This window comes from Hemicordylus capensis, chromosome 1 (genome assembly GCF_027244095.1).
Source record: "Hemicordylus capensis ecotype Gifberg chromosome 1, rHemCap1.1.pri, whole genome shotgun sequence".
NCBI lineage: Eukaryota > Metazoa > Chordata > Lepidosauria > Squamata > Cordylidae > Hemicordylus > Hemicordylus capensis.
The window spans coordinates 374,612,010-374,627,435 of NC_069657.1; the positions used below are offsets into that span (position 1 = coordinate 374,612,010).

The 15,426-nt window shown below is 41.6% G+C and overlaps 1 protein-coding gene across 4 annotated transcripts in view; it reads left to right on the forward strand.

The window, feature by feature from the left end:
* Positions 1–15,426, forward strand: part of KIF25 (kinesin family member 25) — a 71,854-nt gene that overhangs the window by 39,130 nt on the left and 17,298 nt on the right. For all 4 annotated transcript variants that reach the window (XM_053296835.1, XM_053296842.1, XM_053296827.1 and 1 more), the window contains 2 exons: positions 4,936–5,085; positions 7,333–7,509. In XM_053296835.1, the coding sequence (XP_053152810.1) occupies positions 4,936–5,085; positions 7,333–7,509 (327 nt within the window). The remainder of the gene's footprint in view (positions 1–4,935; positions 5,086–7,332; positions 7,510–15,426) is intronic.

A 15,426-nucleotide genomic window follows, 5' to 3' on the forward strand; every position in this document is an offset into this window, starting at 1 on the left:
TGGGCTGGATGAGAGGTAACAAGCTGAGACTGAATCCAGATAAGACAGAAGTACTTATTGTACAGGGTCGGAACTCGGGAGATTATTTTGATCTGCCTGTTCAGGATGGGTTCACACTTCCCCAGAAGGAACAGGTACGCAGTTTGGGGGTGCTTCTGGACACAAAACTCTCCCTGGTGTCGCAGGTTGAGGCAGCGGCCAAAGGTGCCTTTTATCAGCTTCAGCTGATATGCCAGCTGCGTCCATTTCTCTGCCCCGAGGCTTTGGAACACACTTCCTTGTAAAATAAGAGCCTCCTCATCTCTTACAACTTTTAAAAGGGCAGTCAAAACGCATTTGTTCACCCAGGCTTTTAATTAGATACTGTTTTAATTATGTTTTAATAGTTTTAACTTTTTAATATTAATTGTTGAAATGTTTTAATCTTTTATTAGAGCCCCTGGTGGTGCAGTGGTAAAACTGCCACCCTGTAACCAGAAGGTTACAAGTTCAATTCTGACCAGGGGCTCAAGGTTGACTCAGCCTTCCATCCTTCCGAGGTCGGTAAAATGAGTACCCAGAATGTTGGGGGGCAATATGCTAAATCATTGTAAACCGCTTAGAGAGCTCTGGCTATAAAGCGGTATATAAATGTAAGTGCTATTGCTATTGCTATTATTGGCTGTTTTTATTGTTTTGTAAACCTCCCAGAGAACTTGCGTTTTGGATGGTATAGAAATGTATAAAATAAAATAATAAAATAAATACCACATAACATCCCATGGGAAGGAGCAATACTATAGCCAGGGGCACACCAAAATGATTTGGGCTCCTGGACTGTCCAGACCCCCCAGCCGTAAGGCCCCCCCACATGAAGGCCCCTGAAACCTCCTTTGGCCGTCCTATTAAACCTCTGGTTTTGTGGTTTTTTTAACTTCCCTCCCCTCTTACCGTGGTCAAGGGGTGCCTTCAGGGGGGAACAGAGCAGTTCTCCTCCCTTCTCCCCCACTCCCCTGGTAGCAGAGAGACCGGAGGGATGCTGGTCACATCCTTTCGGGCCAGTGTCTTTAACAAAGTGCAAGGCGTGCCAGCACAGTTTAGAGATCGTCACAAGTCTGCTCTAAACTGCACAGGCACACCTCGCACTTTGTTAAAGACACTGGCCCAAACGGATGTGGCCAGCATCCCTCCAGTCTCTACGCTGCCAGGGGAGGTGGGGAGAAGGGATAAGGACCGCTGCCCTCCGCAGGCACCCCTTGGCCGAGGTAAGGAGGGGAGTAAACAACCAACCAACCAGAGGTTTGGTGAGGCGGGCGTGCGGTGGCTGCCGAGGCCCCCCGGACCTTGGAGAACAGAACCGGGTCCCCAAGGTCCGGGGGTTAGTGCACCTCTTACTATAGCAAATCTAGTGCCCCATCAGTAGGAATTAATATGGTGGTACAACATCTTTCCTTTGTTGCTTCTTAAAAGCACTATGTCCAGGAAACGGATTAGGGAGGTGGTCACTCTTCTTCTAAGGCTCCTATTACCCAGTTCCCCACATAAGTAGCCAGGTTTCCTGCCATCTCCCCAGTGCAATTTGTTTGCACAGATTGGGAAAGCATCTTCTCCCTTAAGCCAGCTTCTGTTCAAAATATCTGCTCTGTAACATGGCTTTTCTCACAGACCTTCAGGAAGTGTTCTGTTATTAAAAACAAAAGTACTCAATGCCTTGCAAGATGCATCATTTAAAGAAAAGCAGACTGAAAGTCTGGAAAAGATGAATTCTACCATCCATGTTTTTGATCAACCTTCCTTCTGTAAAATGTGGAACAGACATAATCTTTTATCCTTGGAACTTACCAGCCCATTTTTACTGTAGTATGACCTACTAAACTGATCTGTAATGTTGGTAAATTGCATTATGAACATTATGCAGGCCAGAAGCCATATGTGTTCATATATCAAAAGCCACCTGCTGCTCAACCCATTAAGTATGCTTGAATTATATGTGGTGGGTCCACTCCTATCACATTTTAGATTTAGATTCAATTACATTTTAGATTAAATTTTGGATCCCTCCTTTGTCTAGCATATACAGAGGCAGGCAATTAATGATTCACTAGCTAGTCCAAATAAACAATGGAGAATAACAGGCAGCTCCTTTCTCGTCACCCTCCAGTAATGTCTAGCCTCCTAGATGCAGAGACGAGCTTGAATATGTGTGGACTGAAATATCAGAAATAAGCCCTATTCACATGCTATGTTCAACACATGTAGTGTCTCTGTTCAGTGTACACATGTACAGATCTATACACACATACAATACCATTTGAGGAACCTGTTCCCTGGTTTCCTTTTAAAATGAACTTACATACATGCACATGGAACACCTGAACACACTTATAGTGTAATGTCTGAATGGGACTATTGAGTCTAGATTTACAATTGCCTTGCACAGCTTCTTGCTCCTTTCTTATGGTTGGATCTTCCTGCGTCTCTGCTCCTGCTGCTGTCTATTGCTGTGTACTGCTCACTTCCCTAAGCAGTGAGAAGTGTCAGTTGTTGTGCCCTCTGCAGTTTGATCACTTTTGGAAGAAACTTATGACATTTCTGTAATATTTCTACTTTATGTGATATAAAGGGGATGTGATGTGTCATCTTCCATAGTTCCAATGGCTCTTCCATTCAAAACACTGTATCAAGACATCATCTTCTAAGCATTAGCTCCTGTATGAATTAAAGAATAAACTGATGATTAAGGCCTATTAACCAGTAGTTTGCCTGGCAAAAGAATAGCTGGCTAGCAGTAAGATTATCCTAATAGCCATGCACTTCATTTCTTTATAAACTGCATGATTGTTCTCTTTAACTCTCTTTCAAGGGGCTTTCTGGAACAATTCCAGCTGTTATCTAAAGAAGCAGATACACACATCTAAATTAAATGCTCAAATGAGCTTTGCAATCTGAGTTTAATATGTATCTATAATGCACAGAAGGGGAGATCATATTCTTGGGCAAGGAAGGTCTGCTTGAGTCCTGTAGGCTAGATCTGGTCTGCAAAGCAATTTTAGCTTCACGGCACCCTGGAAACCTCATCAAACTAATTCAGGTGCAATAAAGCTTTTGCTCATTACATCTTCCTTTAAAAGTTCATTTTTAGGAGAAGAAACCCATTTTAAAGAAGTTTTGTGAGAGACTGAACAGTTTTTATTGCATCTCTGTTTGCATATTTTTGTTAGATTGTGAGCTCTTTGGGGATAGGGAAGCCATTTTATTTATTTATCTATGTAAACTGCTTTGGGAACTTTTGTTGAAAAGCGGTATATCAATATTTGTAGTATTCATATTCATTTAATGTAAAGTATTCAATGTAATGTAATACTTGAATGTATGTGCTTGATAACTGTGAAACTTTGACTATTAGGCATTGCTGGTTATTTTACAGAGTCTGATCATCCATGAAGGAGTCAGGCTGTGAAGCAACTATACTGCCAGCTGCCAGTATATGTCTGGAGTGTGGTGTGGTTCCTGAGAATACAGAGGATGATCAATCCTTCTCTGTTCTCTTAGAGACCTCCAAAATGATCACTTCCATGGAGCCACTAATAAATTTCAGCTGACCCTGTCCACAAACTGCAAGAATCCTTACACAGGATCTCACAAGTGTGTGCCTGTTGGATTGGACCCTACGACTGGCCTCCATCCCAACTATCGGAAGCAAAGCATGAACTCCAGGGAGGGAAGAAAATAAACATCACACTTTAGCAGTAATATGAATACGATGGATATTTATATACCACTTTTTGACAAAAGTTCCCAAAGTGGTTTACATAGATAGACAGATAAAATGGCTCCCTGTTCCCAAAGGGCTTGCAATCTAAAAAAGAAACATGATAGCAACAGCCGCTGGAAGAATGCTGTGCTGGAGATGGATAGGGCCAGTGGCTCTTCCCATGCTAAATAAAGAGTATCACCACTTTCAAAAGGTGCATTTTTGCTCAGTTAGCAGGGGAGAATCTGGCTTTTTAACTTTCTTTCCTTCCTCCTTTCCCCTTGTACCATCTTTTGGGCAAATTGCTGGTCAGCTGATGTTTCTTTATAGGAACAATTTGTTAGAAAATAGTTGCTTGATACAGAGATCACCTTTTGCAGCGCCCCTTCCTGTTTTTGCATAGAAAGGAAGGAAGTGGGGATTTTGTCCATTCACCCCAACTGTTGATACATTTGACTGCTTCAATCCACTCCTTAGTAGAATTGCCTGGAAAAAACTTAAGGGAGACTAAGCATACTGCAGTATTTTGGAATAGGATGTTACAAGACAATCCCCACTGCATTTAGCATTTACCCAGAATGAGACTGAGCAGTTGGTGCCGTGAAGGGAACAAGCCTCCATTTGAAGCAGAAAAACTCAGACTTATAAATGGACTCTGGAGACTTGTATGTATGAGAGAAAACTCTGCCCTTCTACAGGCCTCAAATCACCTGGCTGGGTACTCCATTAATGCACTCAACCACTGCCTAAACTTCCCCTCTCCTGGCTGAGCCTGCACCCTGAGTTGCTCTCTCTACTATCCCAAGTCTTCCCACTTGTCCCCTCAAATGAGCTCACGCGGTTAAGTCTTTGCTCTTCAATTGCCCTCCCCAACATCCCTTGGGAAGTTGGTATGTGCATCAGTGCCTTTTCCCTCCTTGCCCCTCTGGGGTGCCCCAACCTGTCATGACACTGTCTGGCCTGGGATCTGTATGTTGTTCAGGCTTGTGAAGTTGGTTCTGAGTAATCTCACCCTTTCCCAATTTAGCTTCAAAGTATATGTGTACACATATGTAGGATGCATGGGTTTGAACAAGTGTGGTAACAAGGGGGCAACCTTTGTGTTACATTGTGTTGAATTGTTAGAAACAGACTTACCAAGACCTAGTTTTGATCAATGGTATCTATTTGCTTTAAGCATCACCACTCTTTTTTACTTGCAGGTACAACGTATGCATTATGGCCTATGGCCAGACTGGGAGTGGGAAGACATATACAATGTTGGGACCACAACCTGGAGATAATTCTGCTTTACTCATGGGAGATGAAACAGAATTAGGAATTATTCCTAGAGCCACTGAAGAATTATTCAGGTATTGATGACTCTGTGAATGACAATATTTGTTTGTTTAATGTATTTTAGAAGATTTATTACCCACCTTTCAATTCAAAGATACTCAGACTGGGGAACAGCATTTACAATTACAATATAATAAAACAGTCAAGGTGAGGAGAAATGGGGGGGGGGCAACAGTAGCCAATAAAATCAAAGCATATTGGAAAGCATGTCTAAAATGAAAAAGCCCTTACAGCCCTTCTAAAAGGGGCAAGTTTCCCAATCTGTTGCCTTTCAGATGGCAATCTCTTCTACAGCTTAGGGGGGAAATCACAGAAAAAGTCCATTCTGCTGTGGCTACAGTCTTCATGGCCACTGGTTCTATCATTACATGCTCAGTGTTGGATCTCCGAGAACAAGGAGGTGCAACTGGGAGGAGGTATTCCTTCAAGTATCTAGCCCTAGACCATAAAGAGCTCTCAAGGCACAAACCAGCTTCTTCTGTATAGCCTGGAATCAAAGATAAAATGAGTGAAGTGCATGTATTCTCTGTGACTTGCTCCCAAAACCACCCCGGCTGCCACATTCTGAACCAATTGTAGCTTCCAAACGGTCTTCAAGGGCAGCCTTGCATAGAGCACTTCAGAGTAATAACTTATATTTGATTATTAATGCTCTTCTAAAAAGCTTGCTGCCGTTTTGAATAGATGACATCTTGCATAAACTGCTGCTGTTTAAATAAAAGATGAAGGCATTCTTTTTTCCAATATGGGAGAGAAAGGCAGCTGGAAAATGTCTGGTATTTGCTGTTTTGGGGTTTCCAAAAAATTTTAAGGGTCTCAACAACAGCATTTTGACTTCATCTGTGATCTCCCGGTTAGCTGCAATCCATCTGAAGGAGTCAGTGGTGTGCAGGACACTTGGAATAAACAAAGCCCTGAATACAATCATGGAAAGGAAGAATCAGATGGGTGGAACTTTTAATATTTGTAAAATATTTTAAGGCCAAAATATTGACATTTTTCAGAAAATGCCAATGTGAACACTTTAATCTAGTTACCAATATGCATAGCTCACTTCAGTTGACAGCAAAATGTTGCTCTGTTCACTGTATAGAATTATTTCCCGTTCAGACTGTATTTTTGCAGAAGCCCATGTTTAGCATTTTCTCTCCTCCGTTATTGTGGTTCTCAATCAATGCTTTGTACATTCACTATCCATATGTGTTTTCTCCTTTTACACTCATGAGCCTGCTTTTTGAATTGGGAGGAGACTTTTTTTAAAAAAATGTGCTAGATGTGCCCACAGCCAGCTCTGTGCCCCTTCAGATGCTGTTTCAGATCCTGTGGGACTGAAACAAGCAGGGTGGAACTATAACTGAGCAGGGTTGGTGGGCAGGGGGACAAATGTTCCTGAGGGAGAGGGGGGCCTGACAGCTGAGAAACAGCTTGCACTTCACTCTGCCTCTCCCTGGGCAGAGGCTCATCTTCACTTTTTGTCCCAGGGCCCACTACAACTTTGCTATGTCCCTGCAAGCAAAGTTGGGGGAGTGAAAGTGGAACAGGGACTTCTGTCACTGAGGACAAGTAAATAGGTGCAGAAATAGGTTGCAATATGTTTTTAAGATGTATTCTATTCTGAAAAGGGCACAAGGTATTGTCTGTGCTAGTACTAAAGATCAGAATACACTCTTGGGTGCAAACTGCATAGCTACAAGGCATATATATTGGTATCTATTGTGCACAGACTGGCAGTTATACATGTAAACTTGCTGGTCATTGCAAAAACCATGAGGGATGAGAGGTGACATCAACAACGTGATTTCCCAAAGCTTTACTTGCCTGACTTTCTACAGGAGCTGGTGAGCTACCAGCAGCTTGCTAATGGAGCCTGGTCCACTATTGGGGGATCTCTGTGCTATGTTTTTAAATGTTCAAAGTTGAAACCCTTTCATATCTAGCTGCCTTCCTCAACAAGCTTTTTTTCTTTTCAGATTTTACTTAGCTGAGAATAGAGAATTTATTCATGTGGACTGCGAACCTGAAATATATAGTCAACAGAACTGCAGCAGTGTATCAAAGCCACAATAATAGAGGTTGGGTCTGGTATTCACTGAGTCCAGGTTTCTCAGAAAAGTGGTGTAATAATCATTGCTATGGATTTTGGGTATTTTGATAAGCTCTTCAATCAGGCCTTAATACTCTCCTGGTTCCTAAGTAGTTTATTTAGGATTTTGTTTCAGCCTTTTAAGGTGGTATTTTTCTTGTCCTTCCTCTCTTTTCAGGCTTATTTCAGAAAAGCCACTAGGAAATCATTGGGTTGAGGTTTCTGTTGTAGAAGTGTATAATAATGAAGTTTTTGATCTTCTGGCCAAAGATAACTGTGGAAGAACAAGTGGTGTCAAAAGGGACATTGTCACAAATAAGGAAGGAAAGAGTGATGTTCCATTTCTTACCTACGAGTGAGTATTCTTGTGTGTCCATGGCCAAGGTTTTGTCAAGAAATTACAATGAGAAATGATACAACATGGCCCAGGGACAAAGAAGGTCAAACAGAGTTCATATCTGCGCACTTTGTGCATTCATTTATGACATGCTAACATCGCAACAATGTGACTTACTTATTTTATTTAGCTTTCTAGATGGCTTCCTCCCCCTAACCCACCCCCCAAAGCCCCTGCTTTACAGAGGCAGAGCTATAATAGGCACATGGGTCCCGACAACTTGTGCCCTCCTGCTTCCAGGGCCTAGGAATGTGAATGAAACTGGTTCCATGCACTCCCGGGAGAGCAAAGGGACAAGAGAGACGCTGCCTACCTGCCAGCCCCACCCCGCTGTTTTCCCTCTGCCGGCGCTCTCACAAAATGTGGGCACTTGAGGTTGCAGCATGGCCTCCCTGCAGCCCCAGTTAGAGTCAGCATAGAAGTGGACGGTGCATGCTGTGCGCCTGCGTGTTGGCCACTTCTGTGCCGATGCTGACCGAGGCTGCAGTGAGGCCTGCTGCAGCCCCACACGCCCGCTTTTTGCAAGAGCACTGGTGGAGGAAAAGGGGTGGGGGCCGGCAGGTAGGCAGCGCCTCCCAGGCCCCTTAAAGAACCCCACCGCCCTCTGAACTGGCTCGAACGCCAGTTGACGGAACCGGTTCGGCACTCCTAGAATGAAGCGCCGAATGGTTCCATGCACATTCCTGCCATGGCCATCTTGCTCCTCTTTGGGACTGCATGCTGTCTCTGGCGGGGAAGGCCGCCACCAGCACCACTGGGAAAGGGAACATGCTGCCATCAGGGTAGGGAGCATTCTGTCACCTCTGCAGGGCTAAAAGCCTGACTAAACAGGTATGTTTTCAGGTCCTTCTTAAAAACATTCAGAGAAAGGGAAACTCTGATTTCATTAGGAAATGTGTTCCAGAGTCCTGGGGCAACTCTAGAAAAGGCCTGGTTTCGAGTCGCCACCAAACGAGCCAGTGGCAACCACAACTGGACCTCCTCAGATGATCGTAATAGGCAGCAGGGTTGATGAAGAAGTCATTCTCTTAAATACCTTGGAAGCAAGCCGTTTAGGGCTTTATAGGTAAAGACCAGCACTGTATTTCACCTGGAAATTTATTGGCAGCCAGTGTAGCTCTTCTAAAATGGGTGTAATATGATCTCTCCGGGCAACCCGGAGACCAACCTGGCTTCTGCATTCTGTACTAACTCCAGATGCTGAAATACGTACAAAGGCAACCCAACATAGAGTGCATTGTAGTAGTCAAATCTGGATGTTACCAGCCTATGCACCACTGTTTTAAAGTCATTTATCTCCAGAAATGGACGTAGCTGAATCAGCTGAAGCTGATAGAAAGCACTCCTGGCCACTGCCTCAACCTGAGAAAATCAGGGTGAGGCTTGGGTCCAGAAGTACTCCCACACCACATACCTGCTCTTTCCGGAGGAGTGCAACTCCAACCAGAACAGGCAGATCTAAACTACTCCCTAGTCTTGACCTCCCATAATGAGTACCTCTATCTTGCTTGGATTCAGCTTCAGTTTGTTTTTTCTCATCCAGCCCGTTACCGCCTCCAGGCAGGCAAGCATTTGCAGAAGTCAGGCCATTTCCTGATGAAGTTGAGATGGAGAAATAGATTTGGGTGTCATCAGCATATTGATAACACCCTGCACCAAATCCTCTGATGATCTCTCCCAGTGGTTTCATGTAGATGTTAAAAAGCATTGGAGCCTTGTGGGACTCCATACCAGAGCTCTTGTTTCTGAAGAGCAACAGTCTCCAAGTGACACCATCTGGAACCTACCCGAGAGGTAGGAGCGGAACCACTTCAAAGCTGTTCCTCCCACTCCCAACTCCTACAGGCACCCCAGAAGGATAACATAGTTGATGGTATCAAAAGCCACCAAGAGATCCAAAAGGATCGACAGAGTCACACTCCCTCTGTCGATTCCTAATTGGAGATCATCCAACAGGCTGACCAACACCGTCTCAACCCCATAGCCTGCCCGAAAGCCAGTTTGAAATGGAGAAAACAGATTATCTGGACTTAAGACAGCTTGGAGCTTAGTCCCCACCACCCTCTCAGTCACCTTGCCCAGCCTTGGGATGTTGGAGACAGGCCTATAATTGCCTAATCCTGAGGGATCCAATGCAGGCCTCTTCAAAACTGGTCTTATAATTGCCTCCTTGAGACAAGGAGGCATCCTGCCCTCCCTCAGAGAAGCATTAATGATGTTAACAAGACCCTCCTTCATTTTAAGAACAAACCACAGCTCCCTGTTACATACTAAAGTGAGCTGTGGTTTGTTCAGTAACTATGATTAGAAGAAGCCAACATATCAAGTCACACTTTGCTCCTGGTTTGATATTCTGGCAGTTCCTCAAGTTCATACATCACAGGGAGCTGGGGGTTTGTTTGTTTTAAAGCATTTTTAAATAGCATTTCTTTAAAGCATCAACATGCTAATATTATAATGCCCTTATACAAATCTATGGTGCAGCTTCAGAGGCATGATGCCTCTCAATACCAGTTGCAGGAGAGAGGGCATGCACATGCCTCTTGCCTTTGGGCTTCCCAGAGGCATTTGGTGGGCCACTGCGTGAAACAGGATGCTGACTAGATAGGCCTTGGGCCTGATCCAGCAGGGCTGTTCTTATGTTCTGTTTTGCTTTTCTTCTCTGGCATAGGAGGAAGAAGGAGGGGAGGGATGCTGGTGAGCTCATGGTTCACTTAGACGTGTCCAAGTAGCACTAAACTATAGTTTAGGATTACATCTGAACCAGGCCATTGTTGTTGTATCTACACTTAAAACTTATCAACCAGAAGGTATAAAAGCAATGTGGCGGGAATTATTTTACTTCAAAAACCATCTCTTGTGCTAAAATTCCTCAGAAAACCGTAACTGTTTCTACTCCCAGTGGTTTTTCCTCCTTACGCTCTAGTCACAATGCACACAACACAAGTGTTTGTTCTGCTGTTTTAGGGGGAAGTAGAAGTCAGACACAACAGGCCTTTTATTTCCTTCATAAACTATAATATACTATGCCCACAATGGAGATAATTTAAGACAGTATTTTTGTCTGTGGGTTTAACTAACATAAGCAAACCACTTGAGTTTTGTTTATGTGGTTCTCTTATTATTGCCAAAAAAATCTTGATTAAAAATACACCAAATGCACTAGCAAGTTGAGCAGACAAAATTTTCTGTCTGGTTTTATGTTTTTACAGAATGCTCTATTTTGTATCCATTGATCACTCCAAAGAAAGGTGGGGGGACCACAAAGAAATTATGCAACTGCTCTTTCTGCTATCAGAGTTCTGAAATATTCCTATCATTGCACATAATTAATTTAATATTCTAGGTGCAGTGGATATTCTTCATGTTTACCGCTAAAGGCAAAATTTTTAGAATCAGCATATTAAAAATCACTTTTAGAGACATTAATACATGATTCATTTGAAGTAGAAAAGGGAAAATTGTATGTTAAGCCATAATTTTATATCAATTATACTGTTTAATTGCAATTGAGATAATTAAAGTAAAATGAGATTGAACAAGCATTGTTGAATTTGTGTCACCTTTTCACATTACAATTTGTAGAGATGCGCACACTTTTCTAAACCAAGAGTTAACTCCTGCGTGTATTTCTTGTTGGCTGAAAGACATCCTCTGAGCAGTGGCCAGAGTTTATTTCCTAAAGATGTGGCAGAATCTGCAGAGCCAAGAAAGCTGGCAGATGCCCCAGAATCGACTAATTTACCTCAGGGCAAAAGCCACAAGAACATAATGCATTCCCAAACATTAATTCATCTTTCTCAAGGAGAAAGAATCCTATCCCAATTCCATGCAGCAATAAGACAGACACCAAACTGTGGCATTCTGCTTTGCAGTCCACTGCCACGCCCAAGCCACTTCCGCGTAACATTTGAAGATGTTGGTCTTCTGAAACTTTAATGGAGGGAGCAATAAGCTGCAAGCTGGGGTTTGTGCTATGTGGTGGAAAACTGGCAGGAACAGGAATTGTGTGTTTTCTTCCAGTACAGCCTTTGCTTTTATGGCATGCTTCTATATTTTATGGCATGCTTCTATATTGTTTGGTTAAAATTCCCTCAGGAAAGAAAAACCCCATGTTCAAAAATGTTTATCATCAAGAATGTATTTTTATGTCTTGCATGTAGTAAATATAGTGGGGGAAATGCTCATAAATACAAAATACTAATAATTATAAAGAAAAGATTTAACAATGCAAAAGAAATCCTAGTGCAAAGCTACCCTTACTCTCCAGCCTCTAAAGCAGGGTGGATTTGATTTAAATCAAACTGATTTAATTCACGATTTAAATCACTAGTCAGTAAGGCTTGATTTAAATCATAGTTTTCTACATAAAGACTAATTCTTGCTGGTATAACTTTAATATGCAAGTAGATGAAGATTTTTAGAATAACAACTTTTCATATTAGTTTTTTTATCCCCAGTTTAATAGGTTAATCATTCATATTTGGACAACTTTTCTGTTGTACTTAGGAAGGAGAAAAATAATCATTACCTTAATAATAACAATTTAAATAGATTTATTCAACTGAAACAATAACATTACACCATATGTTATTTGCTTAAACAAACATCCATGTTTGTTAACTAATTTGGCTAAACAAAATATATATATTTTAAGAAACTTAGACTGTCAGCCCAGCCTACACATGAAAAACTTAAATACTGTCCTCTGTAGCTCACTCGTCATCTTCATCTTCTTCTTTGTTCATAATCTGGAAAAGAAAAACAAGCTTTCCTGCTTTATCGGGTCCCAAACGATTTCTCAATTTAGAATGAATGAGTCCAAAGGAAGAGAATATTCTTTCAATGCCTGCAGAAGAAGCTGCTGCTGTTAAAAGTGAAATCATTACTTGAACAGTCTCTAAATCCAAGTGCTTAAGTGACTTCCACCAGTTCACTGGTGTGACTTTCTTTAAAATATCTTCAGCAAACATATATTTCTTGAATGGTTCCCCCTTAGCTTTGAAGTTTATTATAGTTGGCATTACAGATGGATGATTGCTGGATACCCATGTCATAGCTAACTCCTCTTCCTCAGCACTTAAGTTTTGACCCTGGTACTGGATATTGACAATATTTGCCAAAAAATGAGCTGGAGACAGTACTTGTCCCATTCGTTTTTTTAATGCTTGTAATTTAATTCTGTCCATGTGTAGTTCTGTTTTTAAGTGTTCACTCAGTTCCTTCCAAATTTCAACAGCATCAGCAATAAAACAGCTATTTTTCTGTATTTTGTTTAAAGATTCAGAGATGGGTTTCAGGATGCTCAGCATATGTTCAACATTTCTCTTAAGCCCAATGTTGAGGATTTTGGCCGTGACAGTGCCATCTATTTTATCTCGATTTTGTTCACAAACTGTCATCAGAATAGGCCAGTTCTTGATATACTGCTCAAAACAGTCCACCACAGAGTTCCATCTAGCATCTTGTGGGAGCGTTAGCTTGGTTCCACCCATCCTTTTCAGAGCTGCTGCAGCAAAGTGATTGTTACGGAAGTATTTAGCAATTTCAACAACATTAGTCTTTATTTCTGGAACACTTAAGTCTTTGGCTAAGAGGTGCAGCAAATGAGCACTGCAACCATATGTTATTAGCTTTGTATTCCCTTCCTGCTCTTCTAAATAAATTTCTTCTCATCTTGGATACATTTGCAGCATTGTCTGTGACCAAACTGCGTACTAGACATTTGAATTTTTGTTCACATGTTATCATAGCTTTTACTGCCACTTCTTGTAAGTATTCTGCTGTGTGTGCATTTCCTGACGTATCAATTGTTTGTGCAAGGAAGACTTTCCCTTCTTCTGTTGTTATACAAGCACATACAATAGGATCATTGTGGACATTACTCCACCCATCAATACTTAGGTTAACAATTCTACCCTCCAGAGCTGTTTCACATTGCTCCATTTCTCTGTCATACACTTTATCCAGCAGTTTCCCTGCAACATCTGCTCTGCTGGGTGTACTGTATCCTGGTCTCAGTGACTGAACCATATTAATGAAATGTGGGTTCTCAGTCAGACGGAAAGAAGAGTTCGTTGCATAAACCAACTGGGCAATTTTTTCATCAATTAACTCTTTTTCTAATCTGCTAGTTTTTATCACAAACTTATCTATGGTGGTTCCAGGAGGGAAGGATTTTTTCTTTCTTTTAGGTGATAGTGATATGTGGCTGTGGGTGTCTGATGATGATGCTAATGAAGCACTATCCTGGATGGATAACTCTGAAACTGTAGAACAGGAGGATGGTGATCTTGAAGGTGGATAGTTTCCAGAATCCATGAATTCCCCTAAACAAAAAAGTCAATGCTGTTATTTTATTGTTTATACAATTTCTACTTATTGTACACAGCACTGCCCCAAAAGGAATATTTGCTTTTCTTCATAACTGTACCAAATGACAGTAACATGCAGTAATAATAAGAAATATAATTTTGCTCAAACATGACAGTTCAAGGCAGTCTTTAGAAATATTATATGATTCAATAAAAATGTTTACCAACCTGAAGATCCTGCCTGTTCAAATGTGTTTCTTTGGTCATCTTCATCACAGCACTTCTCATGATGTTGCCTCATTCGGGCCACCAGGCCTTGCATTTCTTTGTTGCAGTGTTTGCATTTTGCACGCATGCCTGCCTTACCGATAGGTAAAGGAACTTCATTAAAATATTGCCAAACTGGGTCTCTTTTACGGCCTGCTGCCATTATAGGTTTTTTCCTCCAAGGAAAGAATGTGATAAACCTCAGGTCATACACACAAAAAGATCCAAAGACTTGTCTGTCTGTGGCTATGCAGTATTGTGCTCAGAAAGTTTCACTTTCATTTTGTACTGCTTGTCTGCTTGCCCCTCCCTCCTCACACTTAGTTTCACTTTCTTCTTGTGCAGATCTATTCCACTCCAAACAATCAGAAAAATATTGTTTCTATTCTATTTCACTGAACTTCTTGAAACTTAGCACTGAAGGGGTTGATTCTGTATTCATAGGTTTGTAGAACAATAGGATTAAGGTCTTTTTCTCAACTCTGTTCATGTCATAACATTTTTGCTGTGAAGAAGAGGCATGTGATCTCTGCTGAGTCAAATTCAGTTTTGAGAACTGCAAAAGTAAACCAAGCATCTGTGATAATATCTTGTAGGCAGAGAAACTGCCCAATAATCTTACAAAAACCTCTGGAAGAGCATGACATTGTGAATGGATTAATGGAATTTATTTACCAAAAAAATTAAACATATACAGCCTTATTCTACATAATTAAAAAACTAATCTTTATTTCATGATGGAATAACCTTTGGATGGTAATATATTTTCCTCAAAAAGCATTTTATTTTTAAAAAATCCAATTTAAATAAAAAAAATCCGATTTTTTTGATTTTTTTAAAAAAATCGTTGATTTTTATCCACCCTGCTCTAAAGTAATCATCTGGGATTTTGAATAGTGTTTCAACCTTGATGATTCTGCTTATACACATGTTAAGTATAGAAAAACCTTTAAAGTGCTTCCGCCCACCTATTTGAGCAGTATAACATAGCTTTCCAATCTCCTCTCTCAGGGTGGTCAAGAAAGCTGGTTAGAACTTGACTTAGCAGATCTCATGGCGAGCGAGCACTAATGTCCCCCATTCTAAACTTCCATAATGCTGGGCTATATTCTGCATGGTCTTCTGTTGAGGTAAGAGCCCTGCCTTCAACTTTTGAAGTTGAACAGCCACCCCAGCGGATCCCTTACCTCGATGGAAGACCGCACAGAATATAGCCCACTGTTGACCATACATAGAGCGGGGGGGGGCTTTTCAGTTGTGGCCCCTCGACTTTGGAACGCCCTCCCTGAAGAGT